This window comes from Epinephelus fuscoguttatus, linkage group LG19, assembly GCF_011397635.1.
Source record: "Epinephelus fuscoguttatus linkage group LG19, E.fuscoguttatus.final_Chr_v1".
NCBI classification, from domain to species: domain Eukaryota; kingdom Metazoa; phylum Chordata; class Actinopteri; order Perciformes; family Serranidae; genus Epinephelus; species Epinephelus fuscoguttatus.
In genome coordinates, this window is record NC_064770.1 from 9,689,003 (window position 1) to 9,712,572 (window position 23,570).

The 23,570-nt window shown below is 38.4% G+C and overlaps 1 protein-coding gene across 1 annotated transcript in view; it reads left to right on the forward strand.

The window, feature by feature from the left end:
* tmem104 (transmembrane protein 104) overlaps positions 1-23,570 on the forward strand; it is a 77,090-nt gene that overhangs the window by 3,955 nt on the left and 49,565 nt on the right. Inside the window, exons 4-8 of the mRNA XM_049560487.1 lie at positions 209-290; positions 5,599-5,692; positions 7,399-7,482; positions 17,228-17,327; positions 19,387-19,483. Of these exons, the coding sequence (XP_049416444.1) occupies positions 209-290; positions 5,599-5,692; positions 7,399-7,482; positions 17,228-17,327; positions 19,387-19,483 (457 nt within the window). The remainder of the gene's footprint in view (positions 1-208; positions 291-5,598; positions 5,693-7,398; positions 7,483-17,227; positions 17,328-19,386; positions 19,484-23,570) is intronic.

Sequence of the window (23,570 nt, forward strand, 5' to 3'; positions counted from 1 at the left end):
TACACAGAAGCTGTAATGGATCTGCCAAAAAAAAAAAAAAATAAGTCCAAGTTTGCAAAATAATGTTGCAGTGGTCAAGGCCAAAATGATAATGAAATAATTTCCACACTTAATAAGTCATACTGTATTTGACCATCAACATAATAAAAAACGTCTTGTTAACCTGTTTCATCTACTTGTATTTTAAACTCTCCTTTCCCCTCTCCAGCTACATGACCACTACCTTTGTGATTGAGGCGATGGCGGCAGCCAATGCTCAGCTGCGCTGGAAGAGAAGAGAGCAGGAAGAGGTGAGATAATAAACTTGTAGTCCATGTTTGAATATCTTCAATAGCCTGCTGACTAAATGGACGGCTTTTTATTTGCTGTATGGATGTATCACACAAACCAAATATTAAACAAGTAAATGTTCCTCTTTGTCAGAGTTTGTCTAATAAGACATGAGGCCAAACACTGTTTACACTCTGCAGCGAAGAAGTGGAACTAATATTAGTATAAATGCAGTGTAAGGACATTTCCAGTCCTTAGCTGTAGTTAATGCGCTTACAGGTCTCGTTCTGACATGCTGAAGCATGTTACGGCAGCTAATAACAGAACTTTATCTTTTTTTAAATGGAGATAAACTTGTGAAATAATCAGCGTCAAATAAACTCACATCCAGAGTGACTGCAGTCAGGGAGAGTGATGGTGTGCTTACACAGGACTGCGCTGCACGACAGATTAATGAGAACTATCCTTTCTTCCTTTGGAGCACGCCAGATCCGGCTTGTTTAATTGATTCTTAAAAATAGACTTATGCAAATCCTGCTATGGTACAGATTACACACTGAGGACACAAATACTGGATAATATGGGAGCGTGCAGTGTGGGCAGTAGTGCACTAACTGCAGGCTGATACTGTTTAGCAGCGGATTTGTATTATAATAACATTTTATTTTGTTGGTGTGGATTTCTAATAATTTGCATTTCTCTCTGTCAGTAGAAATTTAAAGAGTCTATCCTGTTGAGTTGAGGTAAAGCTGGGTTCATGCTTGATGCAATGGATTAAAGATGTAGTTTGTAACTTTTGTAAAAAATAAAAAAAAAATTGCTGAAACTCACTATAATCGCGTAACGAAATGTGACAGATAATCTATAAAAAAAAAACTCATGTTACACTGCTTTTTTTATGGCCCGTAGCGCTTCTAATGGCGTTACTGCACGTGATCGAAAACAGCAAGAGCCAAGGAGTCTTAATGCAGCTGTCAACCATGTCAAGCACATGAACTGCGGTCACATTGTCAAACTAGGCAGCGCTGATCATATATGAATCAAGATTCTGTTAATGCATTGCCTATTTCTCACCTAACATGTTTTCAGAAACAAACTGTAGTGTACTGTTTAGCTGTAAAATGAGAAGCACTTGGAAGAGGAGGAGGGACATGATTTTTTTCACATATAATCCATCTCAAGTACTTCTCTCACAATATAGTGACTGTTTTACATTTTCATAAAAGTACCAACTGTAGCTTTAATGGCAGTCCTGCATTAGATTTCTACAGTGTGGTTTTGAACTATTGATAACATCAGACTATTGCATGTGTTTAAGCCATATTTCATTATATTCCCCAATTGTTAACTAATATTTTCACTGACATTGCAACGTACAGCCATGGTTGCTTCTGCAAGTACTTTAAGAACTAGAGTTATATCCAGATTACAGAGATTACAAGACACAGATGTCACAACTGATGTATAAAACTGGACCATATCTTCCCTTGAAACTTTATTTTTTAGTAAAATATAATTCGCGATATGCCTACCTTGAGATTTTGTAAACATTGCTTCCCCTTTTTAAAATTAGCATATTGCAGTTCCATGAAACTGGTTTCAATTCTCATACCTGAATTTGCATATTGGCTGATACTGAGTACCAGTGTGATACGATAACATTAGAAATATGAATATATAAAAGATGACAGCTGTGTACTACTAGCCTTGTGTGGTTGTGACATGATTGCCATCATTGTTTGATGGCATGGCTCAAGTTAAAGCCTTTGTAAAACATGAAGAAGTACATACAGAGAATAAATGCCATAGAAATTTCCTGTATTATCTAATCTGACAAATTGCTAACAGCCAACATTTCACTGTTTACTGGAAATCAGTTCTTCTTAAACAGTAGTTGCCAGTGGCTGCACAATGCAAATGTTGTGTTTGTAGTGTCGTCAGCAAAGTGTATAATTTTGACTGAGTCATTGTATGTTGTACAATCATTTGTGTGCAAATAATAAAGCTGCAGAGAAAAGCAATAACCTTGGAAAGCCTCAATAGAAGAAATAAAGGAACACTGATGCCAGTTTTTAGCAAGTTGAAACAAGTTGTAAAAATGATGATAAGTTGCAGCCCTTCCTCACTGAACACAGCCTCTGGAAGAGTGCTTTTGGATCTATATATTTTAAAGCAGAAGTAAAATGGAGAGACACTTAAAACATGGTGAGGACACATGGACACATCCATTAATCTATTTTTGCTTTCAGCAAATTCATTTTTATAATGTTGAATGCAAGACAAGAATTTTAAAGCCAACTGTTAAAAAAAAATCTTGATTATAACTGAAGCGAGACTCGCTGGCCTGTGATTATTTAAACATATTCGACATTATAAAAACATCTTAGGCATTTTCTAGCTCACAGTATTTCTTCAGCTGCAAAGCTGAGGAACCTCACTTATCGATGATGTCCTCCTTATCTGAGCAGAAGTTGATCACCACATGGTGCCATCTGCCAGACTTAAACTTTTGTTGAGAGGAACAATGACTGCTTTAATTGTTGCTCTGTAAAAATGACTCCACAATAAATTACTTTATGTTTAAAGCCTGAAAAGAATTCCCCTCTTTTAAAAGGAAGCCATATTTTTTATGTAGAAGGCTGTTGTTTTTTTATCGTCCAGTGGAAGCACAAGTGAAATGTGTCTCTTGCCACTCATCTATAAGAAACCCAATTTGGATGAAGCTGTCAGTATCGGACTGTACTCGATTATCAAGGGGAACAACTCAGCCTTCCATCATTTTTACTTTGACTAAGAAAACGACTCTAAATGTCTGGGCCTTTGCTTTTTTGTTTCTCCCATGGTACAGAAGTTATCTCGCTTAATGCTTGTGTCTTTCCAGTTGAGGAGTTATGAGCCTGAGGACAATAGCCCGACTCTAACTGAGCCCCAAACGCCCGGCCTTGATTCATGGCGCCTGTACACTTCTCAGCCTTTTTCCTCCCACGTAATGGAAAACAAGAGAGGGAGAAAACTGGAAATGTTTACCGCTGAATGCTTTTTATTTCTCTCTGCTTGAGTGAAGCATATTACCGAAAATAAAGCAATGCATCATGTGTTTTCCAAGAAAGCCTCACATATAAGATGGAAACTAGAGACGGTGAACTAGATAATGGTCCTTCTGTCTCCACTACCCGCTATAGAAATCATTGTAAGCCAGTACATATGGAAAAGAAGCAGAAAAGCTAAGGCACAGTATAAACTCGGCGTTGTGATATGAATGTATGTTATTGCTGTACAACTGTGTGACCTAAAATATTACATAACTGGATATGTTGCTCTGATTAGATAATGTGAGGCACTGGATGAGGAAATGTCACTGCCCTCTGCTGGATTGTTAAGTGGAGTGCAACTAGATTGTATTAATTCTGTCCCTAAATGTTAAAAATCCACGAAAGCAGTGTTTTATTTTCCTGGTCTGTAATTTCCGAATTATTTTGTAGGAAATTTCTTGGAAATAAAGTGTTACACAGGACTATTTTCAGGGGAACTAGAATATTGTGAACTGTTAGTAGGGTTCATTTAGTTGTGTTTGGATAAACAGATGATTACCAGAGTTTCTTGAAGGAGATGTTTTATTTATTATGATTTTACTATTAAAAACCTTATCCTTTAAATATGGGCTGCAAAAAACAATGATTTCAGGTAATCTGTTGAAACAAACACATATTTACATTAAAAGCTGTAACCAGATTATCTTTGTATTTATTGTTAAAAACAGACTCAAATTGTGGCTGATGAATTTTCTGTTGATCAACAATTGATAATAGTTACAGTTCTACTCTATATACTCCTGTATGTTGAATTGTATACCTACTTGTAGGTATATTTAGGGCTGGGTAAAAATATTGTGGTATGAGACTAGATATCATCTTAGATTTTGGATATAATATTGTAAGTGGTTTTTTTTTACTGGTTTAAAAGGCTGTATTACTGCAAAGTCATTTAATTTACTGAACTTACTGGACTGTTCTAGCTGTTCTATTATTTCTCTCAGAGCCTTCAGTCTCTGCTAAACAATCTAATTTTGCATTGGAAAAGTATGCAATTAAAAAAGCTAAGAGCTTATACAGCAAAGGCCAAGAGTTAGGGAGAAGGAAACACTGAATTTGTCCACAAAAAGAAGCCGTTTAGGTATGTATGGTTGGTAAAATAAAAAAAAGAAAAACTAAAAACAAAATACATACGCGGAATCTTGTAAAAAGTTACTAAAAATATCAGAAATACTCGTTATTTAGAGGAAAAAATCTGCTCAAAGTTAAACAAAACCATTGTTTTACACAACCACACAAACTTGCTGCAGTTATTGCATTCACTTTTCGTTCTGTACCATTGTTCTGCATGAAATATGTTGCTTAGTCACGGGTCATCAGTGTACTCAATGATAGAAAAGGGGTCCCTTAAGGCAAAAGGTTTTGAACCATTGCTCTAGATTACCTTGGGACTAATTAAAATGAATTAATTCAAAGTGTAAAAATTGAACACCGTCCCCTTTTTTTCCTGTAATTAGTACTGTCTTCTCTAGAAACCTTCTGATTAATTTTCAGTTTCATATAATTTCCTTTCTGGGAAATTATACTGTAGTTAGTATGTCTCAAAAGTGCTTTATCAGATGGCCTGTGTTTTAATTCATTTCTTTTAGCCAGTTAGGGACAGGATGTAGTATGTAACATGTTCTAATATTGAAATTGCCATGTCCTTACATCATAGAATACTGCCTCACTTTCTCTTCTAATTCACCTGCATGAAGGAGAAATTACATTAACACAGATGTACAGGTAGTCTGGTGTTTGACTGTGTTTTCCAAAGTTAGTTTGACTCTGTTAATGCCTTAAAGCAGTGGTAAAGAAACAGTCATCCATAAGTCTAATTATTAATCTGTTATTTTTTTGCTTATGTTTGCTGTTTGTCACAGAGCCATTAGCTCCCGTCACTCTTCATCTCCTCTTCCTCCCTCTGTCCCAGCCGACGTGTCACTTATTAATTCTTCTGATGACACTCACAAAGTTGACTACCATTGACAGCTAATTGACGTTAATCTACAGAGAATTTGTGAAATGATAACAAGCGATGTGCGGGTATGTTATCGGCGTGAAGTGTGAAGTACTCCATTCTGCAAAGTGCTTCCCAGCTGTTGTTTGTAATTTCCAGATGTTGCTTTCCCCTGCGTCACATACAGAGCAGATAAACACTCTGTTAATCGCTTGTAAACTGACTGTTGTTTATGTTGAGAAATTAGGAAAACAGGCAACTAAAATAGAGCTTCATACACTCATATTATCTCCACAGGTCGATGACAGCGACTCCACCTCTGAGTATTCAGATGATGATATCATGGTCCGAGGTCGATCTGAGCCCGAGACGAAGCCCATTTTGTCTGTTCGTGAGTATCTTGATGGATATTTATGTTACAAAGATTTTATTACAGAACTGAGGCTGAGCTGTTTAAACTGTGCTGGACATAGTTACTAGTTAAGCTGGAGCCTATCTCAGCTGACATTGGGTGAGAGGCGGGGTTTGTCCTGGACAGGTTGCCAGACTATCACAGGGCTGACACATAGAGGCAGACAACATCTGATTTGAGACATATTTGTGAGTTTACCATACAAAAAGCTAAAAAAAACAGATTAAAAGGCAATGTGTTTCTATTGTGTTGTCACATTATGGAACAATGCCGACATAAACAATGGTTTACAAAGCGATTTCTGAGGATTTCAAGTGTAAATGATTTTTTAATTTTAACCCTCTGGGGTCACGAGCTCAGCAGGATTTTCATAAATATGTATTTTCATTGATATCTTTGAGTTTTCATCTTTGAGTTTTTATCATAAAAGCATGGAAAAAGTATTGACAGAAATCTTAAACTTTACATTTTCAATGTGTCCACTGCCAAGTTATATGATATTTTTAAAATACTGTGATTTATTTAGAACATAAAGTTTTTAAATCACTCAGTCACAGCAGAGAGTACCCACCCCCTCCACCCCCCTCTATTCATGTGATAACAATCTAATAATTGCTTATTATTTCAGTTTCAATTGGTTTATTTTCCAGGGGAAGCACAATGAAAACACACCCACAGTAATCACATTAGCATGTCCTGCAGGTCAAAGCCGTCTTAATAAAACTTTTAAAATATCTTACGAAGATAATGCAAATTATAAAATGTCTTTTTGGTACATGAAATGCGAACACTGTGTCACTTCAGTTTAACCATCAAATCTCAGCATTGTTTGAACAGTTAAGTATCAACTAGTGCTGAAACAATCAGTTCATAGACAGAAAATCCTGAACACTTCTTCTATGCTTCTGTGAGCATTCTTTTGATAATTAAGCAATGTTTTTAGTACTTTATCAAGTGAAAATGTAAAACTTTCTTTGATGCCATCCTCTTAAATGTGAGGATTTGCAACTTTTCTGTTTTTCTAAAGATTGCAATTTGAATATCTTTGGATTTCGGCATGTTGGTCAGACAAAATATGACATCTGAAGGCATCACCTCGGGCTTTGGGAAAAAATAGTGATGGCATATTGTGACACAACTTTCTGACATTTCATAGACTAAACAATTAAGTGATGAATTGGAAAATCACCCTGAAAATAGTTCTTAGATTCTGCTCTTTAATTGATATAATTAATATATATGTAACTTTTGATTTCAACATATGAAATGTGAGGGCTGCTGTTGTGTATTAAGTACAGTTTAGGCACTAAATCTGGTGAACATCGCAAGTTTTAATCACTCATCATTTTAATCATTTTTATCATAATATGACTGAACAGATTTAAGAACTCTTTGGTTCCTGAGCTTGTCAAACTGTTATCTCAGAGTTTGGGGTTTCAGAAGCCAGGAGTCATGCTTCTGGTGCAGCTGATGTGCTTTTTTCTTTAAAGACCTGTGTTACTATGTAGGCTGAGCATGTCATATAGGTTTGTAGTGTTTGTTTTGTTGTTGTGTGCTGTCATATTTAAGTGTACACCTTGTGATGCAGGACAAGACTCAGAGAATCAAAGTCACATCAAATCATTGACATTTAACTGCCTCCACAGTGCAAGTATTTAATGCAGATGGCCTCTGTGTTTTCACAGAGAGGTCAGGAGGTCACGTCGATCATTTCGACATCGTGGAGCGGGTCGAGATGGGTCAAATGGCCTCCATGTTCTTCAACAAAGGTAATATTCTTCTTGCCTTAGGCTTCTCCTCTCACCGCCCATTATTCAATTAACTCCAGCGCCGCCATCATCAGCCACGTGTAACATTTATGGAGGAGCAGTGAAGGTTGTGTGGGATGATTCAGAATTAACTCAGAATTATTTTTTTTTTTACACCTTTTATGTCCAATCCTCACATTGACAAAGGAAGACTGCTGGCTCTCTAATTGGATGTAATTATATATGGATAAATTGCCTTTGGTTGTAATTACCTGTTTGAGGCTCCATCGAGGCTGTTAATCTCTTTTAAGTACGGATGGGTGGGTGGGTGGGTGGTGGGGGTACAACCTGTACTTGTGGCCAAGATGTTAAGGCTTCTTTCTGAATAATTCGGGAGCTAATGATCCTTTGTTAACTTGTGATGGTAAATTGAAAGCAGTATCACGTTCACCTTGAACCACACAGAACATCCTGGCGGCTTTACATTCCTCATTCATATCAGTACATTGTCCTGGTCGTGTCTGCATGCAGCACCCCCTTCTCTTCATCTCCTCCCTCCTCTTGTCTGCTTGCATTATGCCGAGCGGGTCTCCTTAACCAGATGCGAGTGACTCAACAGTCTGCGGCATCCCTGTTGTCGCAGGGATAAAGGAACAACAAAAGGTCAAAGCACTGACAACATCATCTGCGCTGACATGCTCTGTCCTTCAGCGTTTCAACACTAGGTGGAGCACTCGGCACGCACGCACACACTGTGTAACACACATGTGCTCGGCTCGTGTTCACACCCACTCGTGTGAACGCACTCATGCATGCCGTCATGCAGCTCATGCTGTTAAAGCTGCAGTATGCTCCCATCCATCCAGCCTCTTGTCACTCAGCTCGACTGTCCTGTCCATTAAAGGTGAAGTGCTAAAAAAAAAAAAAAAAAAAAAAAACTTTGCTGATGACCTTTCCCACTGTGAAACAGGCTGTGTGCAGGTGAGGCACGTGGAGGTATTGATTGGTAATAAGGAAATGAGTTTTCTCTCTCTCTCTCTCTCTCTCTCTCTCTCTCTCTCTCTCTCTCCATGCTATGGGAAAGCTGCCCGGTGACTCTAATCAGAAATGAATTAGATAGGCACGAGTCCCAGCACATGCCGAACGAGGAAAGGAGAAACACAGCTCTTTTGTCTATCCTGACAGCACCGACCTGCTCACTCTCTACCTGATATCAGGAATTCTCTTTCCCGTGTGAGAGCTTATTTTCTGTGCACAAATGAAGTAACAAATTAGGCATCATGTAATTTTTTCTAAACGATATGCTATCTGAGTCGAGTACTGATATCAAAATGTCAAACATCTCAGAAGTTAAATGTTGTCAAACACAAGTAATCATTCAAAAACTTTGACCTTTTGACTTAGCAACATTTTGTTTTAAATCAGGAACTATCTCATCAAAGAATGAGTAAAAGCAGTTTATGTTCTTTAAATGTGGTGATATGTAAACAATATTTTCAGATAGGCAGTGACAGTGTTGCACTCAGTTGTTCATGTACAAAGTGACAGATATTGTTGCATATACATATAAACAAAAGAGATCAGTGAGAAGTTTTAAATCTGTAGACCAGTTTTGAATTTTTTGACCAATCACTGTGTGGACGAAAATCTTGATTGACATTATCTGGTTCTTCAAGCTTCTGATATATACAAATTTGAAACTTTTCTTTGTCATACATGCTATTACACTGAATGTAAGACATTTGAAGATTTCATGTTGGACTGAGTGAAACTGTGAGGAATTTTTTTTAGACCAAATAATTGATTGATGAATCGACAAAAAAAGTCTCTATCCACTCCAAAACATTTTCTTAGTTCTCAGTCTTTCCACTCTTCTTGACGTTCATCATCATTTTTTAAATTTGTTGTTAAGTTAATTAGTTTTAGAAAGTTGTAGACTCAGGGCCAGGTGGGAACACTAATAGAAAGAGTTGGGACAGACCTAACTGCATGACCTCTGCATGCTTAGATAAATAATTCATGTAAAAACATGCTGAGGACTTGTACAACTGTCAAGAACTTTACTGGTCACTGGATACACACATGTAGGTGCCAAACAATACATCTGAGTTCTTGGTTGTGCCTGTTGATCAGGGTTTTTACTCCGTTTCATTTCAGATGTCAAAACCATAGACTAGATGGACAATGCATCTCCATTTCCACCCACTGTACAAAAATGAAGCCAAAATATCTAGAGCCGTGTTATCGAGGTCCTGCTTCTACAAAGGCCCAACTCAGTGTCATTAGTCGAACTTAATCACAAGCACACAGATTGATACACAGCTGTCAAGCGTGATGCCATACCCCCTTTCTATAGCACCAATTAACTAATTAAAACTATGAATGCATAATAAGATTTAGATTTGTTGTTGGAGGCGCATAAAGTGAAAACAGTTTGAGGCCCATGTGTTAAATTACCTGGATTTTGAGCTCTGCTTTCACATCGTTGGGCCCATTGAGCAGGCGCACTTGAGACTTCAGCGTAGCAGCTAACTTCCATTTCAGCCCTGCACTAACTTATCGGACCAAAGGGATCAGATCCTGCCAGCAAAACAAGGCAATTCAAAGGTTACAGACGTGTCTTTTACAATGTATTTCTATTGAAAAATATCTTTTTGGGCCCAATGACATCACGTGACAGACCCGGAAGTTGGTATTTCACAGTTTGGTCACTATGTCAGATTGGCCTCAAGGCCTGTCGCTGTTTGTTGGGGCTTGATTAAAATTGAGACTTGAACATAAATCAGTATGATAAGAACTACCTAAAATGACAGAAACCACCTTTGTGAAAAAAGTTATTTGACAACATGTGCTTTGATGTTTTTAGTATGGCCCATGTACCAAGCTCCAAACATATAAGGGACAGGGTTTATGACCTATACTGCAACCAGCCACTAGGGGGATGATCAGCAGGAGCAGTCATGTCCTCCATCTTTATGTTCAGTCTATAGTCAAAACTAATTTAAAAAAGAACCTCCAGGGACATCCTGCCTCACAATATAATTTAATAAGAGTGTCTGGTATATATTCATATGTGACTTTATATGGTTCATATCTCCATGTAGTACTTGTATAGTAGTGTAGTGTCAGCAGCTTGCTCACATTATTATCTAGCTAGCTAGCTAGCAATCATTAGCATTGCTATCTAGAATCACCCAACATTTTTAGCAAGCTTGATGGAGGAAGACATCCTAAAATTAAAGCAATAAGCCTGAATGAAAGGCTAAAAGGCTGCAGCACAATCCATTAATGGGTCAGGGTCGGGATTTTAGTTTTTTTATTTAGTTAGATAGCTTGTTTTGAGCTTGGAGGCTTCTTGCCCCAGGCAGGAGTCATGTTGCCCCAATAGATGCTCCTTAACAAGATTTTCATGTTTGTGCTAGATCAACAAAATTGGCTACCCAAACCCATTTATTTCTTCTACTGCACATGCTGAAGTCATATTCAAATACTTTTTAATTTTACATCAAACTGACTTTGTTCATATGGGGGGCATCTCCCCCCAGCTTATACTTTATTTCCTTTCCCTTTTTTGTAACACCATGCACTAAATTCACTGTTGCAGATAATTTTTGGTGATTTATATGTTAGGAAATTAGATAACTTTGGGTTTAAGTGTTTATTAGACAATGCAAGCAATTTTAATAAGTCAGCCTGGGCTCTGGACACTTGTTATCAGCATTTTAAACCTTTTTTTTTTTTTTTTTTTTTACATTTACAGAACAGACAATCAATTGATTTGTCAAGAAAATAATCAGCAAATTAATCGATAATGAAAATAACTGTTAGTTGCAGCCCTGGCTATAGATCTCTATTCTAGCACTGCCTCCAGGACAGTGTGCATTCAGAGTTTATAGATTTGCACTTACATAATCTGCTAAATCTAAGAAGAAGCACACTCTGGCCATTAGGAGCTATTTATTTACATCTAGAGGGTTTACAATTGCCTGAAAATGTAAATTGCTGTCCTCTTCCCAGGGAATGGCTGTGTAGTTTGTTAGAAATGACGACTTAATTCAAACCAACTCCAGGAAACCAACCTAAATTGCAAGGGATTATGGGTATGCGAGACAGATGTTGACATCTGATAACCAGTGGTCCATGTTTCCTGGAAAGCAGAGCAAACCTAAATTAAGAGAGAGCAACCACAGACAGGACCAACAATTGTATTCAGCTCTTTTTTTATGCGTTTAAGCAGCAGCAAAATAACAAGAAAGAGTGCAAACAAGTCCACCGAGTTACAGGACATTAAAACAGTTTTAATACCACTTCCTCACTTCACAGATAATAAACCGTAGGCATGACTGCACACTGTCTCTCTGTCCTGCACCTTTGCAAGCAATTAAAAGGCATCTCCCCTGCTGTTGAAGAGACACTCTTAGAGGGCATTTGACTTCCTCCCGGACTGAAATTGACATGGCAGCAGCGGCAAGGCGGGCTTGGAATAAGGCCATGAGTATCGTATCAGCCTGACCTGCAGCCACTGACAGGAATGTTGATGGGGGCTGGTTTATCTGCACCACTGTGGAAAGGTGTTTCTATAACCTTCACATTGATGATTTGAAAGTTGATTAGAAGACGACTTTGGCTAAAGTCACACCGACAAAGAGACTAACAGAATGCTGTCCTTGCATCAGCATCTTGTCTCAGCTTTTCTTACCTCTGTGAAGTGATGTGCCGGTTAACATGGCGGCTGTGCAAACAGCAGGATTGTTTCTTCAATGTGAGCCCTCCCTCCCCTGACATACGGAGGACCATGGCGGAGAATAGTAATGTACTCCGCTGTAACCGGGGCTTATGTCTTTAATGAGAGCCAAACATGGGCACATCCATTTTTAATACTTCACTGACTTTCAGCTAAATGTCATACTTGTGCATTGAGAGCAATAGCAAAATGAAAGTCTGGAGTGCCTGAGCCACAGGGAAGATAAATGGACATATTTGCCTCAGCTTGCAGCCCTATCATTTTCCATAAGCCGCTGCTACAAGAGTTTTTTATGTCAGCTTTGTAAGAGAAGCACTTTAATTTCAGGGAGTATGTTATAATGGCTAACTGTGATCAACCAAACAGATCAATAACACAAGTTCAATCCCAGGAAAGAAGCTCGCTGCATGAAAGCTCGATTTGTTTCTCAAAATAAAAGACCTGTTGTAACTTAGAATCAGTTCAGTCTTTAAACACCTCAGCTCTGCTTCCTGGTGGTTAGAGGCACTCGTGGAGCTGTGAGGGAGAAAGCAATAGAAGTATCTTAAATTTTGTAAGACTGGTGCTTAAGCAGGAAACTCATTTCTGGGTTCAAGGTGTGTTTGCATGTTTTTATAGTCGTAAAAAGTAGTTAATATTGCCATTTTAAGTGGCTTTCATTGAGCAGTTTGAAAGAAGAAGTCTGCTTGAAGCCTAAAAAAGAAATGAAATAAGAAATGAAAAACACATTTGTGTTAAGTGGTTGCTACGTTGTATCTTCCCTTTTATTACCACCTGTTTCTGTCAATCAGACATGTACTTGTATAATTCAAATCAGGCTGTTTTTAAAATATAACAGTCAAATACATTGACATGGCCGCTATTAATGTTTGCATTCAGCATTAAGGAATCCTTTAACCCCTAAATGACTATTTGTATGACAATTACTCCCCATGTTGTATTAAATTAATTAAGAAAACTTTTCGTTTTCTTGCACACCTCCACAGTAAACTCCACGTTTACCAGCAGCAAAACTATATCAGCACATTTGATTACAAACTCTCACACTGGTGCGGTATAATTCAAGTCTCACTTATTCAGTTGTATGCTCATAGCTTCCCAGCCAGACAGCCTATTCCAATGAGGAAGTGAAACTTATCTATGCTCTCTTTTAGGCCAGACATCATTGACAGAAGCAGTGATTTTACCTTGCTGAACATGGGAGCTGCTTGTCTACACCTGCCTCGATCAGTTAGTTTATTTGTGTTATGAGACTTTGGTGGGGTTAGTGCAGATTCCCTAAAATCTAACACACTAACACAAACATAGCCACCTTTTATTCAGGTCAACAAGAATTTTCTTAGTTTTTGGATTCTTTGTTCACTGGAGGCATACCAGAAAAACAAACAATGTTTTTTTCACACATGCATGGTAACGTGGGCTGAGTAACTGATATACAAATGGTCACTGGAGAGGTGAAGTATTCATGACGATGCCTAAAATGTTTGGTTAAATGTGCTGTTACATAGTTTGTCCTCCAGGGGACGCTGACAGGTTTATTGTCTGATCTTACTCTCTTATTTTTTTGGGGAAAAACAGTTGAGTCAATCAGAATTTATAGGCACGATTCAGGATGGGAATTTTCTCTCTCTGCTTCAGAGCTAAAAAATAAATGGCGCTAATCATGGATAAGATTTACGGCACCATACAGGTTGGCGTTGAAAGTTTATTTACAGAAATGACACACTGGTTCAGTAGATATCACATGCCGCTATAAGATCTGAATCTGTCTGATAATGAATCAATTATCAGACAGTTAGTTTTTCAAACAGACGTGCCAAACATTTGATGGCTCAAGCCTTGCAGATGCGAGAACTTTCTGCTTTTCTGCGTCCGTCATTGCACTAAATTGAATGTCTTTGAATATTGGGCAAACAAAACAAGACATTTGATGATCACCTTCAGCTTTATTTTTTCTGTTGTATGAGAAAGTAATTGTGCATTGCATCCCAAGGATCAGTGACTGTTGGTTTATTGTTATTGTATACTGACAAAGGACTTAGTGTGTTACCTGCATCGTACAGCTTGTCCATTGTCCATTTCTTACTCTGTACTGTCCTGTTTACTTATTTTTAGAGACATATTGTTAATGGTGTTGTTGCCTCCGGGGCTGGCTTAATTTAGATTTGATTTGTGAAAGTTCAGTTCATCAAAATTTGACTCTGATATTCCCACAAGAAGTGCAGTTCGTATATAAGGAGAAAAAGGTTAATGAGGTCAAATTCAAAGTTAAAATGAACATTAATCCTTTTTATAACAGTGTGACAGGAGTAATTTGTGAGTTATTTGTGACTTTACAGGAGGTCAGAGCAGATGTTTTGTAAAAGGATACTTAAAATAACATATATTACCATTCCTACTATGTGATGTACAGTATTTAATCCCTTCTGTTAAACCTGAGTTTTTTGCTGTAGCTGTTCTCAGAGAGGTTGTCAGATCTGCTGTCAGTCAGAAGCAGAGTGATGATGGATAGTGGTGCGTTACACAGCTACATGAAAGCTTGGGCCCCTACGTGAAGACCCATTTTGCAGCATTTTTGCCCGTGGCTCTGGGTAATTGGGAAATATTAGTTACAGTGCCGTGAAGACCTGCATCCCTGTGGTCATGCAGAGCTCTCGCCTTGCTATCGCTTACTGACAGCGGCGGCAGAGTACAGTACGTCCTGTTTCTGCCATGTGCCACTGAGACACTAATATGCCTCGTCCAATGTTGTGCCACAGGGGACATAATGCAGAGTAGATTTGTTTCTTCAGCTGGCAAAGTGAGGAATAAGACTTAAAAATAATTAATTTTTCTTCCTCTTCCTTAACCCTGAAACATGTACCTGTCCAGTCTGAACTTGGACTGTATTTTAATATCATATTATATATTACAGGTTGAGTCTTACCTGTATTTCATCAGTTCTGTCTGAACAGACCTACCTATACTGTACTTTGCCTTTAAGGGTTCATGAAAATATATATCGGTGATCCATTGTTTATAGAGATTTCATTATTGAATTAAGATACCAATACCAAAACCATACTTTTGATAATCTTGCTTTGACAAATACAGAACTTCTCAAATGTTAAATGTCAGAAGGACCTTAAAGCGATATAAGACCACCTGTAGCCAGAAATGAAGTATTTTCCAGGTTGGAGTTTAAACCGTTCCTTATGATACAGCCAAACTGAGAGGGAACTAGTGAAGGTAGAAATAGAGGCTGACAGAAAGAAGAAAAGTGCAAAAGTTTTTTGAGCTCATGAAATGCTTCGTGTCATACTTTTCCACATCACTTCTATCTTTGATCAAAATATTGATTAGGTTAAAATGAAGCAAGGCTTAAGCACAACACTTGAAAATTCTTTTATCAGTGCAGTCATCTTTGTTGATTGCCCCATTCAGTGTCAGTTAATGCTTGTATTGATTAATGTGACATTACTTTCAGAATTACATATTATCCATCTAACCTCATTTTAATAGAACTAGTAAAATAGTTTGTAAAATTACTTTCTGCTTCACGTAATGGGTTACATCACTTTTCTGTTTGTTTTGTGTCACTTTTGAATGGACTAAGAGGGTTGGTGTTTTGTGGCTCTTCAATGAAGTGGCTTTAACTTTAAATTATTGGTTCTATATAGCGACACACTTCTGGTTTATTCACAACCTTTTTGCTAAAAAACTCTGCTTAAGGTCCTTAATAAACAATATTATATATTGTATGTATGTGTATATATATATATATGTGTGTGTGTGTGTGTGTGTGTGTGTGTATATATGTAGATATATATATGTATATATATATTAGAAGCATTGTCTACTGTCAAGGATACAACTAAGTGTTCTGTCCTGTTCCTCTTGTAGTCCACCACAAGCTCATTGCTTTTGCTGATATTGAAATTATTCTGGAAAATTATGTAATTCATACATGTCAGTGTAGTGATAACTTCCATTTCGCCAACATACACTTAACACCTTTTTATTAAATTCCACCAAAGTCTTCACTACATATATCATATGAGTTTAGACAGATATGAATGTAAACTGTAAACTTGACTGGTTGGTGGAGGCATACAACCGTGAGGTGATAATTCTAGTTTTTAATATCGTCAGACATTTTATAGATCAAACGATTAATCTAGAAAATAAAAGTCAGATTAATTGATAATGCCAATAAATGTTAGTTGCCGCTTCATGAGAGTATCAGTTAACATCAACAGCTTTTTTACAACCAGATGAATGATTGTTTATTAGGCTGCCAGTTCCTTATGTTTTCAACTTCGATCACAGCCTAATTTAACTGTTTGATCGGCACCGTCAGCCTTTAATTCATAAAAGAATCAATGTAGCCTGTGATGCTGTGAATCTGTCACTTTTTATTCCTTTTTAATGGACTCTATGCTCTAATTTCCTTGGCAGTAATGAATTAGCTGAGGGGTCCAGTTGGACGCTTGAACCCCCTTCTGAGAATTCAAGAGCATGATGGATGTGTGATGTACTGTGATGATCTGTCTGCTGGTTAAAGCCCTCGATCTTGTCTTGGCAAAGGCAGCCGGGGCCGCGGCCTGCCAGCGGAGTGTGTGGATGAAGAGAAAAGGGCAGATGGCGGAGAGCCTGTCGCTGTAGAGAGTAAAAGCTGACAGGGAAAATTTCCCTCATGGAGTGATTACTTTTTTAATTAATGCTATTAATATTTTTCATTGGACCAATAAGATGTGTCTCTGCTGTCCTAGAAAAGGGATGGAGGGATGTTGTGAGCAGAGGTGTGGATGAGAGTGCATTTTAATAGAGATGGCACCATAGTGGTCAAGTTTGACGCACGTGGTCCATCAACTATATTTCATGATTAAGTACTTGGACGGCTGATGAAGATGACAAATGTGTTTGCTCGTCACCTCTTGACCTCATGTTACTTTAAGAATTTGTTCATTTTCTTCACATAGACAAACATGTCACACATCTCTGAGTCATTTATGTCTTGATATTTTCATTGTTGTCTTTCAGTTGGCGTCAATATGTTCTACATCTGCATCATAGTCTATCTGTATGGAGACCTGGCCATCTACGCAGCAGCTGTGCCTATATCACTCATGGAAGTTGCCTGGTAAGACCTATAGTCTCACTTTATGCCCTTCATTCTCACTTTTATTGTTACATAAAACGGTATATATAGACGCTCCCCTTGAAGAACATTTGGAACATTTTCTGCTTTCCATTTTGGCAACTTACTGCACATCTGTCTTTATCTCATCGGCTCCTCTGCCCCAACACTTTGGTCCTATTGCCACCTTTTGAACTCAAGATTAAGACAATAAAACTTTGCTGACAGAGGCCTTTAGGCCTGCTGACCTCTTACCACTGCTTCTGGCGTCTGAGTCGTGTTGACCTCCCTCCAGACAGATTTTTATTACAAGTCCTTAGGCCAGACTGGGTCAGAATAAGGTATCTTATATGATCACAGACGCAACCCTTCAGATCCTGGACCACAGAATAGCCATGCCCCCCTCAAGTGTTATTGTAGTGAGATTATTTTGGAATGAGGAGGTTAAAGTTTCATACAGTAATGTTTCAGGCAGTTTTAAAGAAAGTATAATACAACCCTGATTGCCAAAAATGTTGTGTAAAGCGTAAACAAAAACAGAATTTTTTCACCTACATTCAGTAAGGCAAGACGGTTAATGTTAGAATTGATAAACTTAATTGTTTTTTCGAAATATACACTTATTCTGAATTTGATGCCTGCACCATGTTACAGAAAAGTTGTTTACCTCTGTGTTACATCACCTAAGCTTTTGGGAACTGAGGACACTAATTGTTCAATTTTTTTTTTACCAATTTTGCTTGATATATGACTTCAGTCACCCAGCAGTCCAGGGTCTCAGTTGTTGATTTTGTGCTTCATAATGCGCCACACATGTTCAGCAGGAGTCAAGTCTGTACTGTAGGCAGGCCAGTCTAATAGCTGCACTCTTTTACTACAAAGTCATGTTGTTGTAACATGCAGAATGTGGCTTGGCATTGTCTTGCTGGATTAGGAGGGACATCCCTGAAAAATACGTTATCTGGATGGCAGCATATGATGCTCCAAATCCTGTTTGTACCATATAGCAGTAATGGTGCCTTCACAGATGTGCATGTTAGCCATGTTATAGGCACTAATACACCTCCATACCATCACAGATGCTGACTTTTAAACTTTGTTCTGGATGGTCCTCTTTCTTCATAACTTTTCTGTTCACAATGCACTTCAACGAAACAGACAAAAAGAACACTTATGGGGCGTCGGTGGCTTAGTGGTAGAGCAGGCGCCCCATGTACAAGGCTGTTGCCGCAGCGGCCCGGGTTCGACTCCAGCCTGTGGCCCTTTGCTGCATCTCTCTCCCCCTTCACACTTCACTATTCTATCAATTAAAGGCAAAAAATGCCCTAAAAAATATCTTTAAAACAAAAAAGAACACTGATCACAGTTTCTTTTTCTAAAGCGACAGGAGCACATTGACAGAAAGATAAATGATTCCATAGTTTGAGATCTGATTTTTCAACCAAGGCAGTATGTAATTAATACTTTCACTTAACTCTTTAAGTTTTTGAAAACTCTGTTTCTTTTATTTCCTGTTCCATTTAATTAATTTTACAATAATAGAGTCACAGTCATGATTTCGTCTTCTTCTTTTTCTAATTGTTGTTGTGACAAAGCAGGCCTACGTCATCCTGTCCTGAGGCACACCACACTGATGCTGTCTGATCGTATTAAATTCTCTTCCACTGTGGTCCAAACCTTGCTAACCTTCGAGCAAGAATAAATGTGAGATGTAACTGAGACTTCAAAAGCAGTTTGCTTTGCCTGAAGGCACAAACTGCAGACTTCTTAGCAGCATGGGCAGAAGCAGAAGATTTTACTAAAGCTCTGTCTGTCACGCAACAATGATCGGGTTTGTGATTACTTTTAAGAGACACTCTTTAAGTTTTCACAACCGCTGCCACTCAGACATTTCACATGACAAGTTGTAATGAGAGTTCAGACTTTGAATTTAAATAATGATAATGACAGTCTGCAGTGTGTGTTAGTTTCAGGTGGCAAAATCTCACAAGATAGGGGTAAACATTAAACAACATTTAAACATTAAGGTTTGTTTGTTTGTGGGGTTTTTTTTCCTGTGCAGTGGAAATCACTCCTGCAGTGCTGGAAGTGTGAAGTACAACGACACAGATGCGTGCTGGGGTTCTGTCACAAGAAAAGATGCGTACCGGGTGTTTCTGGTAAGTCCCAACAGCATGCACTTACCTCTGTTTATCCCCCTCTCTCTTGTCGAGTAGTTTGTAAAAGACACTACCAGTTATTTACCTCCTCCAGGACTGTAGTCATGACCCCAGTTAGTTTCAAGGCTTGCCCTGATCCAGGACCAGATGTATCATGGTTCTGCATGGATATCTCTAGGACCTCTTACATCTCAGTCAAAGGTGGAATAAGTATGCAAATATTTTACTGAAGTAAAAGGAGAAATACTACAATGTAAACATACTCTGCTGCTAATAAAAGCACATCTAACGTAACTGCATTTAAGTACAAGCATCATTTTACTACAATACCAAAAGTAAAAGCACTTATTGTGTATTTAGAATAATGCATATTATATAACTGGATTATAACTATTGATGCATTAATGTGTGCATCACTTAAATAATGCAGCTGGTAAAGGTGGAGCTAATTTTAGGTATCTTAAGCCCTATTCACATGGGACTGGTATTACCAGGGGACCTCAGGTGATTTAGAAATGACCCCTCCACATCTGTGTTTTGTGCAGTGCATTTGCACGGGATAAGCAAAGCCTGTATTTTACTTAAATTTACTGACATTATCCCTCGGATATGATGCACACAGTCATTTGTAATTCCACTCTACACAACACAGAAACACTACACAGCACCACTCGTGGTTATGTAACCTCCTTTTTCTTTTTATTGTGGGTTAGACAAACGCAACTGATTCTGCCACACATTGTCACATGTCATCCATCTCATCATCTGTCGAGGTTTCACTCTTCTAATTGATTTGAGCTTGCTTATTCTGCAACCAGGTCTCCATGCTGTGTAGCGAAGAAGAGTCTCATGCAGCCAAAATGCTGTTAAAACTTTCAAAACTAAGGTATAAAGTAGCATAAAATGGAGATACTCAAGTAAGTACAAGTATCTCAAAACTGTACTTAGTTACATTCTGCTACAGATCTTGGTAATAAATCCACACATAAATTTGTTATGGAAATAAGGTTGAAAATATAGACTCTCTGGATGGTTTACATTTACACAAAGACAGGGTTAAAATTAATGATCAGTGCTGAGCAATGTACCTCAAGTTAACTTTTGGCCTCAACAGTCCAGTTGCAGCTTGACTACAGATGTTTTTATCTCCTCTGTGAACAAGGTGTAATGTGCCAAGCCAGGCCTGCATTTCTGTCCTCTGAGTCCCTGTCTCACTCAAACTTCACCCAACCTCTGCAGTCCACAGGAAGTGTGTGTGTGTGTCCTTGAAGTCTTAAGCGAGCCAAACTCCACAAAATTTCCACTTGAGCTTTAACTTTGCACAGCGACAGTGATAGATGTGCTGATCTCCTCCTGTATAATTTCTCCGCCTCCCTCCTCTGTGCTCTCGTCTGCTTCTTATCCTCGCCTACATTTTAATAGAATGAGCATACCCCAAATAATTTGCCAATAAATGAACTTTTCCCCTTTATCTCCTAATGGGATAAGCCTCTTACTGTATGTAAGCAAATTGAAATAATGCTGATTTGTAATCTCAGCTCAATTTGTTTACACATGCATTTTTGCAGAGTAATTTCCCAGTTTCATCATGAGCGCTCAGGGAAATAGAGATATAACACTGTAGAATATTTTCACTGGTGAACACTGACACGTAGGGATGCAATGATCTGACCTGCTTATCTAACTCTACTGATACTCGGGGCACCGGCCATACATGCAAGCAGTGCTCTTTTTATCCCAAATAAAAGAAACCTCTCTTTATGTACCTGACTAAACTTGTTCTTGAATGCTGCTGTAACCACACATTCATTCTTAACTGCAAAAGGAGACATTCATACACCAACATCCTTTTTAGGCCTGTGCAAATTTATTTGCATTGTTTAAAAGGTGTATTAAACTGTGGTGTTACAGTACGTTAAACTCCTAACAGGACACAACATCACGCTCAGCTTGTCTAATACAGCACATAGTGTTTCTACTGTTGAATTACTGGTTGTGTTCAGTTACAGACCTTACAAACCTCGTTGTTCAGTATAAATTTGTTAAATATTTAATTAAAGCTACTTCATCCATGCAGTGTTTACAAAAAACATCAGAACAAAAAGTGTAAAAACTGCATGAATCTGCTTCAAGGAAAAGTGAGTTGCGTTGATGTCTCATTATTTTTATTGACCAATTCCTGTCTCTTTATCTCAGCTAATCCGATCTCAATCAAGTCGCAAAATGAACTTTCTAGGGTCAGACTTTGGTCAGTCAGTCTGTTTTCAATCCATCTATCTGAACTAACTCTGTGAGTGTGTATGTTAATTCACGTAATGACATTTTTTGATGTTATAATGTTCAGATCAGGGGTGTCAAACTCATTTTAGTTCATGAGCCACAAACAGCCCAGTTTGATCTGAAGTGGGCCAGATCAGTAAAACAATATAATAACCTATAAATAACAACACCTCCAAAAGTTCCCCTTCTTTTAGTGTAAAAAGGAACAATTATAAAACATTCATCCATTTACGAAACTTTACAGCCTGCGATGTCTTAAAAAAAATAAATGCAATTTCAACAATATGTCTGTATGTATGTTTTTCCACATTCTGTCAGTCTACTACTCACTGTCATCACTTGTTCATGTTTTCATACGTTACCACCCGTGTGTATTATTGCTGGCATCACCACACCAAACTTAAGTGGAAGCGATTGCAAAGCAGGTTAAGTCTTTGTCTGCCTCACAAAGCATTTACAAATATAAGGTTTTGGCAGTGCCTTAGCAATAGGGTTCCACTAATACTGTTTTAAGATAGAAGTCTGATAGATTATTTTGTACTGAATGTTCAGTATATTTACATATGACCACAATAAGTATTCATTGGTTTTTCAGTGAACTCTATTCAGCAGGGTGGAAAAGCCTCTGAAGCAGCATTTTACATTAAGTAGACTACTCACTGTTTAACTTGCTCCTCAGGCCTGACACGTCTGGGCCTTTACAAGTGCATCAATAATAGGTGTGCAGAGTCATCCAGTGGGCCGGTTAGAAGCGTATGTGGACTGTTTCTGACCCACAGGCCGTATGTTTGACACCCTTGGTTTAGATTTTAGGGGTGGCTGTGGTACAGGAGATAGAGCAGGTTGTCCACGAATCAAAAGTTTGATCAATCCCCAGCTCCTTCAATCCATATGTCGAAGTATCCGTGGGCAAGATACTGAACTCCAAATTGCTCCCGCTGGTGCGTAGTTGCTTGAAAATACCAGGTGAACTGAATACCAGGTGGCACCATGTTTGGTATCCACGGCCACCAGTGTATAAAGGTGTGTGTGTTGGGGGGGGGAGTGTAAAAGCACTCTGAGTGTTGGGATGAGTAGAAAGGCGCTATAAAAATGCAAGTCCATTTACCATGCATGTCTTAAAATTTGGCCCAGTTTTGTATTCTGTTAGTCTGTGTTTGTGTGTAGTCTTTAACAGTGATGATGTATCTGTTTTGTTTATGGTGTCATCACTGAAATGCTCAACTGCGGAATACCTTTAATTGTGTAATTATTGTTGAGGAATTTTTGTTTTGACTTTGGTTGGCAATCCATCTGCTCATGGACATCATACGTTTTTCGGCATATAGTATATTTTTATCCAGGAAATTGTCTTTCTTCTTCTGTTTGACCTTTCCTTAAATAAATCAGAAATCATTGAGCCAGCGATGAAACTTTCAGCAGGGCCTGTTAGCATACTGTACAGTGTGTGGACTGTCTCTTCAATGTGTGTCTGTGTCTTCGCAGGGTCAGAGGCTCTGGCCTAGAGACACTGTCCAGACTCTAAATGATGAGTCTAAATAATTGACTGTTTCTCATCACCTGTGCTATACCCTGTGGAAAGAGCTATCAAAACCTGCCCCGCCCAGGACATACCTGGGCTCCTTTGTATTCTCATTGTTGTGTGCTGAGTTGCAAGGACAAAGTGCCCTCCTTCCACAGCATTGAACTGAGTGTTCGTTTTTGTAATGGACCATTTTCACTCAGGTCTAACAGAGGTACAGAGTTTCTGAGGGGTCATTCAGTGAAGCCATGCTCAAAATTGCTAGCTGAAAGATTGACTTAAAAA